The sequence below is a fragment of the Oncorhynchus mykiss genome, chromosome 5, assembly GCF_057628025.1.
Source record: "Oncorhynchus mykiss isolate SJ-2025 chromosome 5, ASM5762802v1, whole genome shotgun sequence".
Lineage (NCBI taxonomy): Eukaryota > Metazoa > Chordata > Actinopteri > Salmoniformes > Salmonidae > Oncorhynchus > Oncorhynchus mykiss.
This window is the reverse complement of record NC_143026.1, coordinates 28,612,855-28,636,268: the sequence shown is the minus strand read 5'-3', so window position 1 is coordinate 28,636,268 and position 23,414 is coordinate 28,612,855. Positions and strand designations below refer to the sequence as shown.

Sequence of the window (23,414 nt, the reverse complement as noted above, 5' to 3'; positions counted from 1 at the left end):
CATCTGTTAACTGTAGTTCAAGAGAGACTACAAGAAATGTCGTTCATTGTTATTCCAACCAAAAGTACAACTAGGGATATTGTTATGAAAGTCAATTATTCAACATTTTATTAGACAGTACAATAATGCTATTATTAATAGTACATAACTCACACATAAGGCACCAGCAGCACATTCATTGGATCATAATTAAGAGTTCTTTAAACCTGCCACCTGTTATTATGTATAATACAGAGAGAGAAGTGAAACAGGATATATGGAAATGAGAAATGCTTTCGGGGGCGACTATCTTCACATGCTCTGGAAAATGTTTTTAGAAATATACACAGGAGCTGTTGGTTGTAGATAATGACTCAGGCAATGCCACAGTAGTGAGTGTGAGAGTGACACACTGTATTTTGTGTCTCCCCTCTCTCCTTTTATGGTGAAACAATAGCTCCCACCTATGACCCTTCTGTGATGATGCATCATTTTCATATACACTATCATACCTATAGCTGTCATAGGTTTGTAATGTGCTCCAATTGCAGGGGTAGATAAGACTGATCTGGGTGGGCATATCTGTCCTAAGATCTGTAACGAACATGTTACGTCTGTCGGGAGCACAGAGGTTATGAGAGTTATGTTCATGCAATATTTTGTTCTGGGTATTCCAGATTAGGTTGGGCTTATACAGGCCTAACTGGCAGGAACTGCTTGTAATTGCAAAAAGTGTATTTAAAATATTATTGAATTATTGCTATTATTATGTGGGTTTACAATTGGTCTGAGAGGAACAGATGTTGACATACTACAGGAAGAGGTGGGGTTTACAGGGTAGCAGAAAATCAGGAAGCAGAGAGAGGAAATATGGAGGTAGTGTATCAACAGGTGGAAGTAAAGTCACATACTGTAAGTAAACTGTGATATTAACAAAACATATTTTTTAAAGTAACAGTGGTGTAAAGTACTTAAGTAACAATACTTTAAAGTAATACTTAAGTAGTTTTTGGGGTATCTATACTATATTCATATTTGTGTCTTCTTTTACTTTTAGTTCACTACATTCCTTAAGAAAACATTGTAATTTTTACTCCATACATTTTCCTTGACACCCGAAAGTACTCATTACATTTTGAATGCTTAGCAGGACAGAAAAATAGTCAAATTCACACACTTATCAGCCGAACATCCCTTGTCATCCCTACTGCCTCTGATCTGGCAGACTCACTAAACTGACATGATTTGTTTGTAACTGATGGCTGAGTGATGGAGTGTGCCCCTGGCCTTCTGCAAAAAAGAAGAATAAAAAGAAAATGGTGCATTCTGGTTTGCTTAAGATAAGGAATTTGAAATGAGTTATACATTCACTTTTGATACTGAAGTATATTTTAAATCAAATACTTATAGACTTTTACACAAGTAGAATTTTACTGGGTGACTTTTACTATTACTTGAGTCATTTTCTATGAAGGTATCTTTACTTTTACTTAAGTATGTTTGTTGAGTACTTTTTCCACCACTGAAAACTAATATACACCAGACATGGTTAAAGAGAGCGATGTAGAGAGAGAGATGTAGAGATGTAACAAGCAAAGTTTGACATGTGTTCTACCCTCTTGTGGCTTTGAGTCTATATTGACTCTTGTCAAGGAGTGAAATAGATTGGTGACTACTGATTGGTGACTGCTGACTAGATTCGGTAACTCAATGAAGGAAAATATTTATTTTATGTTTCAGACAGTGTACTTTTCATTTATTTCATTTAACCTAAAATGCAAATAGTTGAGTAGATATCTTTAGTCTTTGATGTTGTGGCAGGATTTGTTTTTGTACTATGAGTAAATTATGATCCAATATGAAAACAAAATATAGGATTGTAACTGTGAACTATGGCAAAACATGTTATCCAGTAAATGTTTCTTCTTCTATGATTCTGCTAAGAGGGCGTACTCTCCAGCTATTTCAAACTTGATCTTGGTGCGCCCAGGTCCAACTTGGTTACCGGTAGATGTCACTGTTGCATATTGACGACTAGCTTGGTCACCGGTATATGTCACTGTAGCGTATTGCAGACTAGTGTCCTCTTCCTGTAAGAGAGAGCTCAAGTCACTTTGAGCTGTGTGCACAGCAGGGTTGTCTTTGGTGCTATTTGCAATATTGCTTGATATTTTGGTAGTAAAGTGCATATTAGGCTACTTCACACTGCACTGGTTCAAACCAACTCACCTCATCCCTAGAAGGCTTTGTGATGACAGAATCTGTTTAATATGAGAGAATGAGGGAAAATAAAACACTGAACAAAAGGAGATAAAGGCAGTGGTGGTTTAGTTAACTCTCATACTCACAGACACAAGGTGGGGTTTGGTCTTGCTGTTCAGGTGGGCTTCTGTTGAGACAATGCAGTAGAGTCAGAAAGATATAGCCGTGCATGAATAAAGAAAAATAATGTACATCTAAAATGAATACACCAGTCTTACCCAGTATTTACAGGCCTGCCTTGAACCCCTTCAAAAGATACATAGAGATAATTTAGCAATGTTGAACATAAACTCAAAGTAGCATTTGGAGCAAAATAAGAATGTGTTATGAGTAGACCAATCTGAAAGCACGCACCACACTTGCGTTGGAGAACACACAGCACAGACCCAGCTAGCAGAATCAGGAAAAGGGAACCAGCACCCAGACTGATGACGACGAGGAACCCTGGACCTGAAGAAACGGTTAGTGAATGAGGCTCCTAATGAAACTGACAGTGAGTCATCTGTACAGTATATCCTGACCTTATAATGACTAGAATGTTAGTGCAAATATTCCTTACTAATAGTGACTATTGAGATACTTAACAGTTTAGAGATGTTAGAAACGTATCAATAGCTGTACACTTAGAAGCAGAGTCATTCACTAAACTTGCATTTTGAAGTTCTTAGGACCACTAACAGCTCATTTAAAACCAAACCAATGTTACTTACCTCTTCCTTGGGCTGTGGTATCGTTGCTTTTCTCATTCTGAACAGGTAAACTGAACGTTGATGGGGAACTAGTAGCTCCTGGAGGATTTATAACTGAAGTAAATAAAACATTGATATGTGTACAATAATATTATATATTAGTCTTGCAATACAACAATAGACCGACAGCATATTGACACATTTGAAATCACAGAAAATGATGGGCTCTAGTCTTCCTCACCATCTATGGTGATACCGAGGGGTTCACTATGCTGTGATGTCACAGTATCTTCACCCTCTACCACCAGCTCCACAGCACAGGTGATGAAGATCTCTCCAGCACTGCTCCTCTTCCTCTGCAGTTCCTCTTCTGCCACTCTCCCCACACAGACATTGTCTTTGTAGGGTCGTTTTTTAAAGTGTGAGTCACCATTGTTCAGATAAAAGTAGCATGAGGTGCCAGCCTTGGCCTCACATCGAAGATTGAGGTAATTCCCAATCTTCAACACCTGAACAATGGGCTTTCCAATTGGATCTGTTTGTAAATTGTGAAAGTAATTTATGAAGTCAATTAACAAGTGGGAAGTGTACTCTGGTGAACATGTGCTTTGGAGTACTGTAAAACTGCCACTTACCACCCACATTAAGTCTTCGAGCATCACTAGGTTTTGAGGTTTTGATCGTTTCACCTTCTCTGTTCTGTAGAATTACACAGCTGAGATCTACTTCAGTCTTGTTCCACCTTTTGAACTCATTCCAGAGCAACTTGAACTGGCAAGCACCCTGCTTGTAATCCAGTTTCCTTATAGGGTTGGGGTCATGATCTTTGTAGAATTTGCACTCTGTGCCTTTTGGTGACTCACATCGTACTGTAGCAGGTGTAGCTATATTGATGTACCCAGGGGAAAATACAATAGTGGGAGTGGGAACCAAATCTGTTTAGAGAAATAGAGAGAATCTATGAAATTATGAGTGATAAGAATCTTGATTCAGAATGTAATTGTATGTGGAGTATCACTTCCTTGTCTCTCTATTTACAACTAAATATATTTCACAATAAAGATATGGCACTTTAAGCATTGTGTTACTCTACATTAGTTGTGAAAAGTAGTGTACAAATCTGTCATCAAAAAAATACTTTATGCCTAAAATAAATAAATAGCTGTTGAGCTGGACAATTAATGAAGTGACATTTGGTAATATGTACCTGCACAACTTTCTTTTACCGCAACACCGGCAACATCTTCGAACAAGATAAAAACAACTTAGTGAGACATATTACAAGCCTTACTATAAGTTATAATAAAGGCTCATACATTAAGTAACATACTACCAAAACTTAAAATCCATGTAAAGAGATATTGATCCAAAGACCAAAATAATTGAATACTCACAAATGAGAAGAATAAAAGAAAAATACATATTTTCCACTTTCTTCCGTCAGTGAAGTGAACTCCACACATAGACTGTCATGTCAGAAAACTGATGTGTGTTTGGTAGGACACAGAAAAACCTACAGAGGAGGATATGGAGACTCACGAGTGATGTTGTGACAGATCACTAGTGAGGCTGAAGAAAATGACCTTATTTTCATTGACCACTAAGGGGCTGTCCATGTGGTCCACCCTACATTAAACTTACTGAAAATATAGGTAACTACAGCACAGCTATTTCAAATATGAGAACTCTTGTGATTAATTGATCAAATAAAGTTGTTTGTTGGTCACATTATGTTGAGAAATCCAACGGAAATAGCGGTCACGACAACGGCGAAAAAAAATCCAAATTATATCCATAATATCGACAGAAACATGGCAAAGAATTTTTATAATCAATCCTCAAGGTGTTTTTCAAATATCTATTAGATAATATATCAACCAGGACAATTGGCTTTTCAGTAGGAGCGAGAGGACTAATGAGTACCTCTGACTTTTACCCAAGAATCACTCTGAGAGCCCTCAGCTGGCCACTTACGCAATGTAGTCTTTTACGCTCATTCTTCAACATAAAGGCGTGAAACTACGTCAAAATGCTGTAGACACCTAAGGGAATACGTAGAAAAAGGAATCTCGTTGATATCCCTTTCAATGGCCAATAGGGTTGCATAGGAACACAACGGTTTCAAAATAAGAGGCACTTCCTGATTGGATTTTCCTCAGGGTTTCGCCTGCAATATCAGTTCTGTTATACTCACAGACAATACTTTTGACAGTTTTGGAAACTTTAGAGTGTTTTCTATCCTAAGCTGTCAATTATATGCAGATTCTAGCATCTGGTCCTGAGAAATAGGCGGTTTACTTTGGGAACGTTATTTTTCCAAAAATAAAAATAGTGCCCCCTAGTTTCAAGAGGTTGGTGACCTGACTTGACCTCAACCCCCCTGCATCAGTTATCCACGGCTCTCTCCCTTCATCAATACCTGCCACATGTATTTCGCTTCCCTGCACTCAACACATTCCAAGCTTAATTGCACACACTATATACCTTCCTCCTATAACTATTAACTTCTGGTGTAGACCCTCTAAACCTCAGCACTCCATCAGTGACATGAATAAGTATATTTTCATATTCTCAGAATCCAACACAACACACTCGTTGACATGATCATATGAGTTCAGTTACTGATGTATTGTGTTTATTTGAATTTGGATAATTTGATGGATATTTTCATGTTTGAGATTAATTCAACCCATGACTTTTATAGCTTTGTAATGGAGGTGACTAATGCTTCTCCAAATGAGGAAATGGCAGATACCTTGATCCATGTCTGTTTACTTAACATAATACATATTTCCAGTCAGAGTAATCAGTCTGTGCCAACTAAGTTATGGCTTGGATTGCATCCATAGATCACATTACTTTTATGGATTTTTGGCAAACTTCGTTTTTTAGATGCAAATCCAAGCATTGAAGAAATGCAAAACAGGAATCAAAATATATTTTAGTTGTTTTTTATTTCATCACCAATAAATTGTTTCACGTTTTTTGGTAAATCACAGGAGGAAAGGTAATGCATTGTTTCTCAAATAATGAAGATTTCTGTGATAGTACTGGATAACATTGACATCAACTCCTTGTAGGACGCACCAGTTTCTTTTAAAATGTTGGACATTTTTTTTATGTGAATCTTGCAATATATACAGAAATTATACAATTGCCATGTTATTTATTTAAATTGTAGTATGATAGATCTTGTTCTCATCCATCTGGGTTTGAGGGCTAGGAACAGAGTGTTAGGGGACCAGTTCCAGCACACAGGCTTATTGTAGCACATCTCAGCTTAGATCATGAAAACAAATCCATTACTGTGTCTTTCCACACCTCTTCATGTTCTCTGACAAGTCATTTCTGTTGATGGATATAGACATGAGCTTCATACAGTATGAAGATGTGAATAGCAAGCCGTATGCTGGGTTGTTTGCAGGGGGGAAGTTGGTGATTCTCATCTCTGGAAATAGAAGTGTACCTGTATGATCAGTACCCTCACTGTGGTCACATCTACGTGACAAACAGACTCGACACACTCTGCTAAATCTCAGGTACAACAGTGAACATCATGAGTCATCGGACCGTTGAAGCTCGTTGAAACTCAACTGCTGTGTAATCTGAACACAATGCTGTCTCCTCTCAGAGTGGCTCCTCAACTTCCAACGAAAATAAACATTTCCAACAAGATTTACAATATACTGTACAAGCTCTATTTCCACTGGATAACACAACATCCATGAGCAGAGACAAATTAAATGCTAATTCAATTGCTGTATTTTAGACATATAAACTCATTACACATGAAACACTTTGCATAATATAAAATACATTAACAAGCAGTGGGGAGTAAAGAGCATTGTTCTACACACACATATTGCAGCTTAGATGGGTTTTGGTCAAGACATGACAATTCACCAGTACATTCAATCAGATAATATAGAAACAGCTGTAGAACATTTTTAGGATCTGGGGACCCATGCCAAATCTTTTCAGTCTCCTGAGGAGGAAAAGGCGATGTCATGCCCTCTTCACGACTGTCTAGTTGTGTTTGGACCATGAAAGTTTGTTGGTGATGTGGACACCAAGGAACTTGAAACTCTTTACCTGCTCCACTACAGCCCTGTTGATGTTAATGAGGGCCTGTTAAGCGATCCTTTTTCTTTAGTCCACGATCAGCTCTTTTGTCTTGCTCACATTGAGGGAGAGGATGTTGTCCTGGCACCACACTGACCTCCTCCCAATAGGCTGTCTCATTGTGGTCGGTGATCAGGCCTACCACCGTTGTGTCATCAGAAAACTTAATGATGGAGTCGTGCTTGGCCACGCAGTCGTGGATGAACAGGGAGTACAGGAGGGGACTAAGCATGCACCCCTGAGGGTCCCTGTGTTGAGGGTTAGTGTGGCGGATGTGTTATTGTCTATCCTCACCACCTAGGGTAGCCCGTCAGGAAGTCCAGTATCCAGTTGCAGATGGAGTTGTTTAGTCCCAGGGTCCTTAGCTTAGTGATGAGCTTTGTGGCCACTATGGTGTTGAATGCTGAGCTGTAGTCAATAAACAGCATTCTCACATAGGTGTTCCTTTTGTCCAGGTGGGAAAGGGCAGTGTGGCGTGCGATTGAGATTGTGTCATCTGTGGATCTGTTGGGATGGTATGCGAATTGGAGTGGGTCTAGCGTATCCTGGAGGATGCTGTTGATGTGAGCCATGTGAGCCTTTCAAAGCACTTCATGGCTACTGACGTGAGTGCTACAGGGCGGTAATCATTTAAGCAGGCTACCTTCGCTTCCTTGGTCACAGGGACTATGCTGCTTGAAACATGTAGGTATTACAGACTCGGTCAGGGAGAGGTTGAAAATGTCAGTGAAGACACTTGCCAGTTGTTCTGCACATGCTCTGAGTACACGTCCTGGTAATCCGTTAACAACACAAATTGACATGATCAATTGAGTTCAGTTACTGATCTATTGGTTATTTGAAATTGGACAATTTGATGGATATTTTCTTGTTCAAGCTTTTTCACACCACGACTTTTATAGCTTTGGTGACTAATGCTTCTCCAAATGAGGAAATGGCAGATACCTTGATCCATGTCTGTTTAGTTAACATAATACATATTTCCAGTCAGAGACACCAGTCTGTGCCAACTAAGTTATGGCTTCGATTGCATCCACAGATCACATTACTTTTGTGGAGTTTTGGCTAACTTAGTTTTTTGGAAGCAAATCCAAGCATTGAAGAAATGGAAAACAGGAATCCAAATATATTTGAGTTTACCAACTGGGCCACATAACAGAGACATGATCAAAATGAGTTCAGTAACTAATTAATTGTGTTTTATTTGTAGTCGGACGTTTTAGATACTTTCTGTTTCAGCACCCAACTTCTCTCCAGCCATGTTACGCAGGTGACTAAAGTTTCTCCAAATGAGGAAATGACAGATATCTTGATCCCTATCTGCTTAGTTTATATAATATATATTTTCAGTCAGTGTAACCAGTTTGTGTCCGGTAATGGCTTGGATTGCATGCATAGAACACATTACTGTTGTGTATTTCTGGAAAACTTAGTTTTTTTGGAGTCAAATCCAAGTATTGCAGATTTGTAGACAAATGAAAAACAGGAATCAAAAAAGTTGTTTTTCATTTCATGACCACCAATGAATTGTTAAATTAAAAAAACCCAGGTGGAAAGTTTAAAAGTTTTCTGTTCCCCAAATAACAGTTATGTATTGATTAACATTGACAGCAACTCCTTGCAGGTTGCACCAGCCTCATTTTAGTGTTTGGAAATGTTTGAATTTTGCAATATATACAGCACTTACCATTATGTTATTTATGTTAAATGATGGTTTTGAGGGCTAGGGACAGAGTGTTAGGGGACAAGTTACAGCCCAATGGCTTATTGTAGCACATCTCAGCTTAGATCATGACCACGATTCCACTACTGTGTCTTTCCACACCTCTGCACCTATGCATGTTCTCTGACAAGTCATTGTATATTGATAGATATAGACATGAGCTTCATATGAATAGATGTATTGAGAGCCCTTCGTGGTGTTGTTTTCTCAGGGGTGATGTTAGTGTAGATGTGGGTCATCCATTTCTACTCTGCCATCTCCTCATCTCTAGAAATAGAGCTGTATCTGTATGAGTGTAATGAATACTCAGGGAGGAAAAAGGTGTAGATTCACGCGCAGAGCGCGGGAGATGTTTATTAAGCCTTAGCAGAAGGCAGGAATCGTGGTCACAGGCAATGGTCAAACACAGGTAGGCAGTCAAAAACAAACAATACCTCACAACCATAGAAACAGAAAGAACTGAACTAAATAGGGAGCTGATGAGACAAAGTGAGAAACAAACACAGGTGAAATCAATGAAGAAAATGAAAGTCAGGGCTATGTTCCAGAACACAAAGAAACAGGGCTACGTTCCAGAACACAAAGAAACAGGGCTACGTTCCAGAACACAAAGAAACAGGGCTACGTTCCAGAACACAAAGAAAAAGAACACAAGGTTGACTAAAAAAAGTAAAGCAGAACCTTACAATGAGCAGTACCCCCACTGTGGCCACGTCTACATGACAAACAGACACAAAACACCCAGCTAAAGCTCAGGTAGATCAATGACCATCATGAGACAGACCGTTGAAACACAACGGCTGTGTAATCTAAACAACACAATTTCTCTTCCAGAGAGAAACACAACGTTTCCAACAATTATTTACAATATACTGTACAAGCTTTATTTCCACTGGAAAACACAACATACTAGAGCAGAAAAAAATGTAATGCTAATAAAAGTGCTATATTTTACATATACAAACACATTACACATTAAACACTGTGCATAGTATAAACATACATTCACAAGGTGCATGGAAATTGCAACTTGTTCAAATTGAATAACTTCTCCTCCTATTGACTTCTGGTTTATAAAAACATTGACACATCATACTCTCCAGCCATATCCAACTTGAACTCCCCAGCAAGGTCACATCCTTATAGCATAGTGCAGACTTGAGTTCTCTTCCTGTAAGAGAGCGAAAACATACCACAATGCACCATAAGCGGTGAACAGTTACACTATAACCATAGTGGATAGTAAAGAGTACAGTTATACTCTACACACACTGTTTGCAGCTCATTTGGGTTTTGCCAGTCAAGAGCAGTTTCCAGTACATCCAAACAGATGATATGAAAATGTTCAGTTAAATAAATAGATCACTCTCACCTCCTACTGTTATTTCCTCGTTCATCACCTTCAGAAACAAAAGTATAATGAGAGCGTAACTAACAGGCCCTGATTGTATAGCTGACAACAGCCTTTGGAACAACATACAAATTGGAGTATTTTTGAAGCAAAAGGCACTTGCCGTGTCTACACCAGAGAAAACACAGGAGAGATTCCACCAGAAGGATGAGAACACAGATACCAGCACGGAGACCGATGTAGAGGGGGATCATTGAGGAAGGGTCTGGAAGGGAAAAGGACATCACGTATCATGTTCATTTCACATCAATGTTCATAATGTCCTGCAATTGTGAGCATCTATGTCTAAACCACCTAAATGTACATACCTTCTTCTTGGGTAGTTAGGCTGATGACTTCACTGACTGCCTTCTCCTCTCCAGGTGGGATGGAACTGAGGTCTGCTATGGAACCCGTCGCTCCTGTAGGATTTACAGCTGAAAATATGATTCAAATAGGAACAATTATTCATTAGCCATGCACTGCAGCTGCAGCAATAAATAGATTTCACTGAAGTGGATGGGGTCCTCACCATCTACGGTGATACTGAGGGGTTCACTGTGCTGTGATGTCACAGAATTCCCCTTTATCACCATCTCCACAGCACGTGATGAAAATCTCTCCAGGGCTGCTCTTCTTCCTCGGCGTCAGTAGCTCCGATTGGGCCACTCTCCCAACACAAACGTTGTCTTTGTATGGTTGCTTTTTGAAGTGTACGTCACCATTGTTCAGATAAAAGTAACATGAGGTGCCATGTTGAGCCTCACACCTGAGATTGAGGTAATTCCCTCTCTGGGTTTCCCAATTGGATCTGTTTGAAATATGTAAGATAATAGATACAATATGAGTGAACCCAGTGTGTTCTGGGTAACAATAACTGAACATGTTCCCTAGGCCATAATTTAGGCCCTAGGGTAAAATTGTCACTCACCACTCACATGAAGTCTTCGAGTGTCACTTCGTTCTGAAGATATCGTTTTTCCTTCTCTCTTCTGTAGAATAGCACAGCTGAGATCTACTTCACTCTTGTTCCAGGTTTTGAACTCATCCCAGAACAATGTGACTTGGCAAACACTGTTGTAGTCCACTTTTCTTATTGGGGTTGGATCCTGGTCTCTGTAAAAATAATACTCTGTACCTTCTGTTGATTCACAGCGTACTTTGACAGATTTAGCTGCATTGATGTGCTTGAAGTGGGGACAGAATCTGTTTGGATTTAAATATATAAATAGTGAGAATTCAAATTGTTCAAGCTGTCAATCGTAGACTGAAATCTATGTATGTTTCTGAAACTGTTGTGGCTAAATAATGTACATTTAGAGAACGAGTTGTAGAAACGGTATCACCAAACTGCTGTAGTGACAAATCGTATATGAAAGACAATAGCCTATCTCTAATATCATTCCACAACTAATGACATGATGTAATGCATACCTGCATAACATTTTCTAACTGCAACACCGGCCACAACTTTAACAAGGATAACAGGAAGACATTTTAAACAAGGCATTTCAGTTAACATAAGATACACACTACACACTCTAAATACACATGGATTGAAATAAGGGACAATTGAATACTCACTAATCATTTAAAAATAAGAAGGAGACATATTTTCCTCTTTCCGCAATCAACGAATACGTTTCTGAGGTAAGAGTTGATCTGTGCTTACGACAAAGAACAGCCCAAAAAGGATATGGAGACTCTGGGCAGGTCTGAAGTCACGTTGAATTAGAGCTGGGCGATGTGGACAACAATCCTTATCAGCATAAATGTACTGAATTATCACAATAATGGTCAATTGAACGATAAGTTTAGAACATAATGTGCACCACAGTCATTGTTTTATATTGTCCTGAAAACGACTACAACTTTGAATGTATTTAATTTTAAATGTCAGATTTCTCTAGTAGGGCCCTATAGATTATTTATCGTAATGAACAATGTCAGCTAAATGTCCACGATAAGTGTCAGTTTGGTCGGAGTCGATAATTTTAGGTTTATCATCCCAGCTCCTCATTGAAATGTATTACTTTTTTCATTGTCCACTAAATTGCTGCCCATGTAATGAACCCTCAATACTGCTTACTGAAACTATAGATGAAGAGTAAAGTGAAGAGTAAAGAATGCATTTTAACTAGTGAAAAGTTATTTATTGCATCCAAACTATCGTTTAGACACATTATTCAGATGGCTAATGCATCTCCAACAGAGAGAATTGAATAATCCATGGTGGAGGACCAGGGATATCTCTACGACACCTTTACCATTGTGGATTCATTTAAATAGTTGAACAAATGATAAGTTACCAAGTCCAGATGTTCAAACTAACATACATGTTTCACATTTCAGGGACCCTGAACAGATTTCCAGTTTCAGAACAGAAATAATTAGAAGCAACTTTGAGTAGCCATTATTTGAAAATCAGGATCTCAAAATCATGACATGGACTCGTAGATTTTAAAATAACCCTTCTCATTGGACAAAATTATAAATCAACAGCTAATAAAACATATGGTGGAGGGGCAGACCTATTGGCTATGCAGTTTCTGGTTGTCTGTAAAACGAAATGGTAATTGAAAATGTTGGCTATTTTAAGAAGTGGGCATCTGGGTATGTGCTTTCCAGTGCCTTCAAAAAGTATTCATACCCCTGGACTTATTCCACATTTTGACAGAACTACATAGTTCCTTGGTTGAGATAGGAGAACCTGCCAAAAGGACATTCTCTACAGCACCAATCTGGCCTTTATGGGAGAGTGGCCAGACAGAAGCCACTCCTGAGAAAAAGGCACATGACCACATGCCTTTAGTTTGCCAAAAGACATGTGAAAGACTCCTAGATCATACCGCAAAAGATTATGTGGTCTAATGAGACCAAAAATGTACTCTTTGGCCTCCTTGGCAGCCCTTAGGCTGTTTTGGGCGCAGTCTAAACTGCCACCGCCATTTAAGAAAACATTCTTGGAGTTCCCAACTCACGCCAGGTTCCACCTTTGGGCCAGGGGTTGACAACATCATACAGCAGACAACAAAACTGCGCAAAGACAGAGAGATTTTGCAGGAGATCTTGGCAACTGTGCGTCCTAACGCCATCACTCAGAGGTATTTGATATTTGGTATTTATTAGGATCCTCATTAGCCACTGCAAAAGCAGCAGCTACTCTTCCTGAGGTCCACATGAAACATGACAGAATACATAGTACAGAACATTATTAGTCAAGGACTGAACTACATACATTTACAACGTTACACATAGCCTACATATCAGTACATACACATTATATTTAGGTCTAATACATAGCACCGTGCAAATTACATTACAAGATACATAAAATGGCTGTGTCTCTTCACAGTCCTCTTTGTGCAGTAAGCTGTTCTTTTATATGTTTTTTAAATCTGGTTTTATTGCTAGCTTGAGTTACCTGGGGTGGCAGAGAGTTCCATGTAGTCATGGCTCTATTTAATACTGTGCATTTCCCAGCCTTTGTTCAGGACCTGTGGACTGTGAAGAGACATGTGTTGTACCGATGAGTGTCCGAACTGTGTGCCAACTGCTTGAACAGACAGTTCAGTACCTTCAACACATCAATACCTTGAACAAAGACCAATTGTGATGCAGTCAATCTCTCCTCAACTTTGAGCCAAGGGAGATTGACATTTGCCCTCTGTGTACAGTGCATTCTTTTTCCCACATTTTCTTACGTTACAGCCTTATTCTAAAATGTATTTTTTTAAATGTCCCTCATGAATCTATCTACACACCATACCCCATAATGACAAAGTGAAAACAGGTTTTTAGAAAATGTTTGCACATATATAAAAAATAAAACACTGGAATAACTTATTTACATAAGTATTCAGACCCTATGCTATTAGTCCCGAAATCGAGCACAGTTGCATCATGTTTCCATTGATCATCTTTGAGATGTTTCTACAACTTGATTGGAGTCCACCTGTGGTAAATTCAATTGATTGGACATGATTTCGCAAGGCATATATAATGTTCCATAGTTTACAGTGCATGTCAGGTCAAAAACCAAGCCATGAGGTCGAAGGAATCTGACACAGGATTGTGTCGAGGCACATATCTGGAGAAGGGTACCAAAAAATTACTACAGCATTGAAGGTCCCCAAGAACACAGTGGACTCAATCATTCTTAAATAAAAGAAGATTGGATGCACTAAGACTCTTCCTAAAGCTGACCGCCTGGCCAAACTGAGCAATCGTGAGAGAAGGGCGTTAATCAGGGAGGTGACCAAGAACCCGATGGTCACTCTAACAGAGCTCCAAACTTCCTCTGTGGAGATGGGAGTGCCTTCCAGAAGGACAACCCTGTCTGCAGAACTCCACCAATCAGACCCTTATGGTAGAGTGGCTAGACAGAAACCACCGCTTGGAGTTTGCCAAAAGGCACCTAAAGGACTCTCAGACCATGAGAAACAAAATGATCTGGTCTGATGAAATCAAGATTGAACTCTTTGGCCTGAATGCCAAGCGTCACGTCTGGAGGAATCCAAGCACCGCTCATCAGCTGGCCAATACCCTCCCTGCAGTGTAGCATGGTGGTGGCAGCATCATGCTGTGGGTATGTTATTCAGCGGCAGGGACTGGGAGACTAATCAGGATCGAGGCAAAGATGAACGGAGCAAAGTACAGAGAGACCTGCTCCTGAGCGCTCAGGACCTCAGACTGGGGTGAAGGTTCCCCTTCCAACAGGACATCGACTCTAAGCACACAGCCAAGACAACTCAGGAGTGGCTTCGGGACAAGACTCTGAATGTGGTCCAGCCAGTGCCCACACTTGAACCCGATCGGATATCTCTGGAGAGACCTGAAAATAGCTGTGCAGTAACACTCCCCATCCAACCTGACAGCTGTGCAGAGAAGAATGGGAGAAACTCCCCAAATACGGGTGTACCAGGCTTGTAGCGTCATACACAAGAAGACTCCAGGCTGTAATCGCTGCCAAAGGTGCTTCAACAAAGTACTGAGTGAAGAGTCTGAATGCTTATGTAATATTTATGTTTTTAATAAATTTGCAAACATTTAAAAAAAATCTGTTTTTGCTTTGTTATTATGGGATATTGTGTGTAGATTGATGAGGGAAAAACTATTTAATTCATTTTAGAATAAGGCTTCAATGTAACAAAATGTTGAAAAGGTCAAGGGGTGTGAATACTTTCCGAATGCACTGTGAATCTAAGTGCGATACGTGTTTGTTCTGGACTTTGTTCTGGACCAACTGAAATTTACCTATGTCCCTCTTTACCACACATGACCACACAGCTGGACAGTAGTCCAGCTGCAACAAAACTATAGCCTGTAGGACCTGTCTGGTTGACTGAGATGTCAAAAAGGCAGAGCAACGCCCTATAATGAACAGACCTCTTCCCATTTTAGCAACCATTGTGTCTACAGTATATGTTTTGACCATGACAGCTTTCTATCTAGGACAGCTTCTATCTACCATGACAACTTTCTATCTAATAATCACCAGATTATTCAATAATAGATCTAAATTAGGTTTAGTGATTTGTCCCAAAAATGATGCTTTTTGATTTTGAGATATTTAGCAGTAGCCTATTGCTAGTTACCCATTCTAAAACTGACTGGAGCTCCATGTTAAGGGTGTCAGTTATTTATTTTACTGTTGCAGCCAATGTGTACTGTGTACCGTTGAGTCGTCAGCATACACAGACACACTGGTTTTATTCAAGGTCAGTGGAAGGCCATTAGTAAAAATAGAAATCAATAATGGCGCTAGCCGGCTGCCCTGTGGTACACCACACTCAACTGAATTTGCATGATCGCTGGAAGACAGGGTCGAATGTTTCAAAAGCTCTCCAGCAATGTCTTGCCCCCTCCTCCCCCACCGAAACAGCAGGGGAAGCGTTTTACACACCAACAGCGGGGACAGGTGCGTGACCAGCCTTACAGGCAGCAACACGCAGCTAAGAAGGTTGGGCCCCAGCAGTCCACCTGATGTGCTGGCGGTCGGCCTTGACATTTCTCCCAGGCCCAAAGGGCAAACTGGCAGAAGTGAGTGGAGTCCCCCTGGGTACTGGACACAGTCCTGGGGGGTACAAACTTCAGTTCTGAGGCAAACCGCCACCCTACAGAGGTATCTGGGTCACCTCGGTGACTGACGGGGTGAGAAAGGAGGCACTGTGGATGGAGATAGCCTCACTTCTGAAGAAGGATACAATCAGAAAAGTAGAGCCACTAGAATGGCTAAGTGGGTTCTACTCCAAGGACAGTATTTAATTGTTACAAAAAAGGACAGCAGTTTCTTGCCGATCCTGGACCTGCGCAGCCTCAACAAATATTTAACCTTTTTGGGCGCATGAACCGCTAGTGGGACACTTACGATAACATCCGGTGAAATTGCAAAGCGCAAAATTCAAAATACAAAAATCGTAATAATAAACATTTATGAACATACGTATGTCTTATATCGGTTAAAAGCTTAAATTCTTGTTAATCTAACTGCATTGCCAGATTTCAAAAAGGCTTTACGGCGAAAGCATACCATGCAATTATCTGAGGACAGCGCCCCACACCAAAATACTTTTTCAACCAGCACAGTCGTCACAAAATCACAAATAGCGATTAAATAAATCACTTACCTTTGAAGATCTTCCTCTGTTTGCAATCCCATGGGTCCCAGCTACACAATGAATGGTCGTTTTGTTTGATAAAATCAATTTTTATAGCCTAACACGAAACATTTTGTAAACCGCTCGTGTCGTGAATTCCGTCTCATTCAACTTTCGACAAAACATTCGATGTAATCACACACACTACACGTACAATTATCCAGTCATGGTTGGTTTCATTGCAATCCTCTGGTTGTTAGTAACACAACTCTCCTTAGCCCCTCAATCCTTATCCCAGTCTGCTGTTCCCACATGCTTCAAGAGAGCCACCATTGTTCCTGTTCCCAAGAAAGCTAATGTAACTGAGCTAAACGACTACCGCCTCGTAGCACTCACTTCCGTCATCATGAAGTGCTTTGAGAGACTAGTCAAGGACCATATCACCTCCACCCTACCTGACACCCTAGACCCACTCCAATTTGCTTACTGCCCCAATAGGTCCACAGACAACGCAATCGCAACCACACTGCACACTGCCCTAACCCATCTGGACAAGAAGAATACCTATGTGAGAATGCTGTTCATCACCTACAGCTCAGTATTTAACACCATAGTACCCTCCAAACTCGTCATCAAGCTCGAGACCCTGGGTCTCGACCCTGCCCTGTGCAACTGGGTACTGGACTTCCTGACGGGCCACCCCCAGGTGGTGAGGGTAGGTAACAACATCTCCACCCCACTGATCCTCAACACTGGGGCTCCATAAGGGTGCCTTCTCAGCCCTCTCCTGTACTCCCTGTTCACCCACGACTGCGTAGCCATGCACGCCTCCAACTCAATCATCAAGTTTGCGGACGACACTACAGTGGTAGGCTTGATTACCAACAACGACGAGATGGCCTACAGGGAGGAGGTGAGGGCACTCGGCGTGTGGTGTGAGGAAAATAACTTCACACTCAACGTCAAAAAAACAAAGGAGATGATTGTGGACTTCAGGAAACAGCAGAGGGAGCACCCCCTTATTCACATCGACGGGACAGTAGTGGAGAGGGTAGTAAGATTTAAGTTCCTCGGCGTACACATCACGGACAAACCCACACAGACAGCATTGTGAAGAAGGCGCAGCAGCGCCTCTTCAACCTCAGGAGGCTGAAGAAATTTGGCTTGTCACCAAAAAGCACTCACAAACTTCTACAGATGCACAATCGAGAGCATCCTGTCGGGCTGTATCACCGCCTGGTACGGCAACTGCTCCGCCCACAACCGTAAGGCTCTCCAGAGGGTAGTGAGGTCTGCACAACGCATCACCGGGGACAAACTACCTGCCCTCCAGGACACCTACACCACCCGATGTCACAGGACGGCCAAAAAGATAATCAAGGACACCAACCACCCGAGCCACGGCCTGTTCACCCCGCTATCATCCAGAAGGCGAGGTCAGAACAGGTGCATCAAAGCTGGGACCGAGAGCCTTCCATCTCAAGGCCATCAGACTGTTAAATAGCCATCACTAACACCTTAGAGCCTGCTGCCCTATATACATAGACTTGAAATGACTGGCCACTTTAATAATTGGAACACTAGTTATTTTAACAATGTTTACATATTTTGCACTGGTCCAGCATTGCACTTCCAAATATTGATATATTCTTAACTCTATTCCTTTACTTTAAATTTGTGTGTATTGTTGTGAAATTGTTAAATATTACTTGCAGATATTAATGCCCTGTTAGAGCTAGAAACACAAGCATTTCGCTACACCCGCAATATCATCTGCTACACATCTGTATGTGACCAATCAAATTTGATTTGATTAAGAGAGCACAGGTGGACCTGTTTGCATCTCAGAAGAACATTCGTTGCCCCAGCTGGTTCTCGGTGTCGGACCTTCCAGGCCCTCTGAGTCTGGATGCCCTCGCTCACGATTGGCCAGCTATGACACTTTGTGTTCCCACCATTTCCCCTGATCACATCTATGCTAGATAAGGTCAGCTTGATGGGCCACCTGCTGCTCCTCATAGCCCCAAACTGGCCGAGACGACCATGGTTCAACCTCCTGTTGTCCCTCCTGTCGGGGACCCCATGGCAGCTACCGCAGAGGCCCGACCTGCTCTCTCTCAGGCTCAGAGGACACTGTGGCATCCAGACCTGCACCCCCTCCAGCTTTGAGCTTGGCCTCTGAGAAGTGTAAATGGGCCAGTCTAGGCATTCAGGACAATGTGGTGAACATGCTGCTGAACATCAGGGCTTCCTCCACCAACACGTCATATCAGATGCTGTGTGACATTTTATGTACTTGGTTTGAGGGTCATAATGTTGCCACCTAGTCGTGTGATGGACAAACAGTTAAAAAATGTTTTACAATCACTGCTTGATGCGGGCTGAGCGGAGTCCACTTTGAGTGTATTTAGCCGCAATCTCTGCATGCCATGATGATGGCCTAGAGGGACCCATAGGTGGCCACCCATTGCTCTCCAAGTTAATGAAAGGAGTTCAACATCTGCGTCCAGCGAAGGCCCGTTCGGTGCTAAGCTGGGACCTTGACATGGTGCTGTTAGCAGTTAGTAAGCCACCCTTTGAGCCCCTGGGGTTAATGTTTTTGAAGCACCTATCCATAAAGGTGGAATTCCTGTTGCCTATTACCTCCACTAAGAGGGTCAGTGAATGTCATGCTCTTTCGGTGAGTGTTATCCACTGGCCTAACCCCTCTTTCTTGCCGAAAGTCCTGTCTGACAGGCATGTGAACCGGCCCTTACATTTGTCCGCATACGCCCCTCCACGGCTGCAAGTGAGCTACAGTATGTGCTGTGCCCGGTGAGGGCATTGGACACTTGAGTTACACAGACAAAGACAATAAGAGAGTCTGATCAGCTGTGCATTTGCTATGGTTAGAGAGTTCTGGGGAAGAGCCTATCGAAACAGAGATTCTCAAATTGGATTGTGGACACTATACCTACAGCATCTCAGCTGGCCGGACAGCCTCTGCCATCTGCTGTAGTGGCACATTCTACTAGAGGAGTAGCTACATCGTGGGCCCTGCTCCAAGGAGTTCCTCTTGATGACATTTGTGCCTCGTCTAGCACCTTTGCTAGGTACTATCGAGTCAATATTGCCGCTGCCAATGAGGCCAGGACGGCCATGTTGGGTGTTGTCTCCAGTTCCCTGGATGGGGACGGAGGGACACAGCAATCATGACTGCCCTGAGCTCAGTCCTATGGGACTTTGCTCTTTGCTTGGCCATGACTACTTCACCGATTAATCGGGAATTGTGAAACCATATTGGAGGGATCCAATATAATGCTACATAACGAAGGTTACGTATGTAACCACGGTTATGTGAGCTATTGGATCACTCCAATCCTTGTGCCTCGAAAAAGACACGAGGTGGAGGTAGTGTGACGGCAGCTATTTAAGGGGGTCAGCCACAGCACTACCCGGTACACGGGACTAATCTGACATCCTTACTCAGAATGTATCCTGCTGCACGGAAGGATACAATATTGATACAGCCACTCACCAAATCTGCAAGGAATAATGGGAGAAAATCCCCAAATCCAGATGTACAAAGATGATACAGACATACCCAAGATGACTAAAAGCTGCCAAAGGTGCTTCTACAAAGTATTGACAGGGTGGTGAATACTTATGTAAATGAGATATTTCTGTATTTCATTTTCAATAAATTTGCTAACATTTCTAAAAACATGTTTTCACTTTGTCATTATGGGGTTTTGTGTGTAGATGGGTGAGGGAAATGTTATTAATCAATGTGGATTTCAGGCTGTAACACAACAAAATGTGGAATAAGTCAAAGGGTATGAATACTTTCTGAAGGCACTGTACACCTCTAAGAAATTATCATGCACACAATGTTTTCTGAGAAGTCGTTTCATATGAGAAGTCGTTTCATATGAGATGTGTTGAAAGACTTTTGAGCTTAATTGTGGTTAAATCAAAAATAGTTTATAATGCTTTGTTTGCGTCTCATCTCTGGAAATACACAAGTGAGAGTGAACGATCAGTACACCCCCCATGTGGTCACTTCTACTTGACAAACAGAAGCACAAACAATCAGGCATCAAGAGACATCAGCCAGTTTAGTTACTGTGTTTAACATCACACTGTGTCACCACAAACTAGTGGTTAGAGTTTACCCCCATCTCTACGATCCCCCTTCTCCATTCCGAACCTCTGTTGTTTCTATAACTCACACAATCTTTCAGCCCCATCTACTGGGCAAAAATGGTACCAACCATCCAGGAAAACAGAACCACAAATAGCAGCATAAAATGGGAATGCTGTAATACAATACATGTATTTAATTTATTCAAAACAGAGTTACATATTAAAAGCTGTACAGAATAGGAAAATTGTATGCCAGTATGTTAAAACTAACCTACACAATCTACACATTAAATCAATGTTTATTTGTCACATGCACAGAGTACAGAAGGTGGAATGGCACAGTGAAATGCTTACTTTCAGCTCTTCCTCAGAAGTGCAGAATAAATGTAGAGTAGCAAAACTATCAATATACAAAGTTGATAAAAAAGAGTAATAAAATAACAAAAGCGTCAAAAAAAGACAAGGCAATAAAAGAACACGGGTATTTACCCTTATATACAAACAATGTGAAACTTCAAATAGATCATGTCTTAAAACCTATGCACATCTATTTCTTGCCCAGTAAGATATTACACCATTCATCTGAGAGGAACAGAGGGTGTCAGACTACATGAAGAGCAGAGAGTGGCAGATATGTAAATCAGGAAGCAGAGAAAGGATGTGGAGGAAGTTCATCAACAGGTGGAAGTACACTTGAACTAGTACAACGCAGCATGGTCACATCCCCCACATTCAGACCGCCTTGTTGAAATAATTAAGCATTTGCATCTGTTTCAAATAAGAGAAAGGTAAAATGTAGAGCACTGAATATAACCACTTTTCTGAGAAATGAATATGTTGTGGTAGGTTTCCTTTCATACTTACAGATAACTTCTTTGTTCTGGTTCCATTGGGTTCTGTTGAGACAATTTACCCAGTACATTTAGATATGACACTGTATAATGATGTGTATGAAGACAAATATAATGTAATTATAATACAAATAGATCACTCACTTACCTATTGGCAGACCAGTCTTGTTGATCACCTTCAGAAATAAATATGAAATGATAATAGATTAAACCAGCCCCGATTTCACATGTATAATACACAAATAACTCAGAATGGACATTGGAACAAATTAAGCCTTGAAGTATCAGTATTTGAATGCATGTACCTCGCTTGTACCGGAGAAAACACAGGACAGATACAACCAGCAGAATAAGGCTAAAGGCCCCAACACTCAGACTGATGTAGAGGGGGAACTCCGAGGGGGACTCTAAAGGGGGAGATGACTTTCAGGTCAAGTTGAAATTGTTTGTTGAATTAGATTAAACAGTACAGATCATTAGCAACAGAATCAGTCAATGTTATCTTGAAATGCTCTTAGGTGGGTGGGTCTATCAACAGTAAGTTTAAAAACATTTTAAGGTTACTCACCTTCTCCATTAGTTACACTGGTTTTGTTGGTACTGAATGTTGATAAGGAAGTGGTGGGCCCAGGAGAGTCTACAATTGGAGGAAGAACATGACATATGCATCAGTATTGTAATACAGACAGATGATTGTCATGTTAGATTGCACAATAATTTAATTGATGGTCTCACCATCTATGGCAATCTTGAACGGTTCACTATGCTGTGATGTCACATTATCTCCACCCTCTACCACCAGCTCCACAGCACAGGTGATGAAGATCTCTCCAGCACTGCTCCTCTTCCTCAGCAGATCCTTTTCCGATACTTTCCCAACACAGACATTGTCTTTGTAGGGCTGACTTTTAAAGGGGGACTCACTGTTGTTCAAGTAATAGTAGCATGAGGTACCAGCATGCTTGGCCTCACACCGAAGACTTAAATAAGTTCCTGTATTTTCCACAAAAATCCTGGGTATTCCAATGGAATCTGAAAAAATGATGTCGTCAATCAAGCAAATGTGATACTGCCTGGTAATAAAATGGTTACTTACCACTTACATGAAGTCTTCGAGCATCATTCAATTTTGGGATTATTTTAACAATAACTGAACATGTTCCCTAGGCCCTAATTTAGGCCCTAGGGTAAAATTGTCACTCACCACTCACATGAAGTCTTCGAGTGTCACTTCGTTCTGAAGATATCGTTTTCCCTTCTCTCTTCTGTAGAATAGCACAGCTGAGATCTACTTCAGTCTTGTTCCACTTTTTGAACTCATTCCAGAACAATATGAATTGGCAAACACCGGAATTCACTTCTCTTATTGGGTTGGGGTCGTGGTCTTTGTAGAAGTGGCACTTTGTGCCTCTTGTTGACTCACAGCGTACTACGACAGGCATAGCAACATTGATGTACCCAGGGTCTAACACAATGGTGGGAGTAGGGACAGAATCTGTTTAGAGTTAAAGAGAGAAACTATGAGAAGACACATTTTAATTGTTAGAAACAGAATGATTCAGGAAATATTCTTATGTGGTAATACATTACATACCTGCACAACTTTCTTTAACTGCAACAGCAGCCATACCTTTAAACATGGCAAAACATTAAAAAAATGCTTTTATGTGAAGT

The 23,414-nt window shown here is 41.0% G+C and overlaps 1 protein-coding gene and 2 long non-coding RNA genes across 3 annotated transcripts; all 3 read right to left on the bottom strand.

The window, feature by feature from the left end:
- Window positions 1–91: 91 nt before the first annotated feature.
- Window positions 92–4,966, bottom strand: LOC110518653 (uncharacterized). Its single transcript, XM_036977198.2, has 10 exons — window positions 4,325–4,966; window positions 4,138–4,173; window positions 3,566–3,865; window positions 3,172–3,465; window positions 2,952–3,029; window positions 2,596–2,691; window positions 2,460–2,487; window positions 2,328–2,368; window positions 2,209–2,240; window positions 92–2,069 (listed from the first exon to the last, which is right to left on the bottom strand). Exons 1-10 carry the CDS (start codon window positions 4,350–4,352, stop codon window positions 1,908–1,910), a joined length of 1,095 nt encoding a protein of 364 aa, XP_036833093.1. The 5' UTR covers window positions 4,353–4,966; the 3' UTR covers window positions 92–1,907.
- A 4,133-nt stretch (window positions 4,967–9,099) lies between these two features.
- On the bottom strand, window positions 9,100–10,663 carry LOC149983230 (uncharacterized). Its single transcript, XR_016496414.1, has 2 exons — window positions 10,495–10,663; window positions 9,100–10,391 (listed from the first exon to the last, which is right to left on the bottom strand). It is a non-coding gene; the product is annotated as an uncharacterized LOC149983230 (long non-coding RNA).
- A 10,405-nt stretch (window positions 10,664–21,068) lies between these two features.
- LOC110523538 (uncharacterized) lies at window positions 21,069–22,772 on the bottom strand. The gene is made up of 6 exons (XR_016496413.1): window positions 22,476–22,772; window positions 22,309–22,377; window positions 22,046–22,147; window positions 21,889–21,916; window positions 21,754–21,785; window positions 21,069–21,657 (listed from the first exon to the last, which is right to left on the bottom strand). It is a non-coding gene; the product is annotated as an uncharacterized LOC110523538 (long non-coding RNA).
- Between the last annotated feature and the right edge of the window lie 642 nt (window positions 22,773–23,414).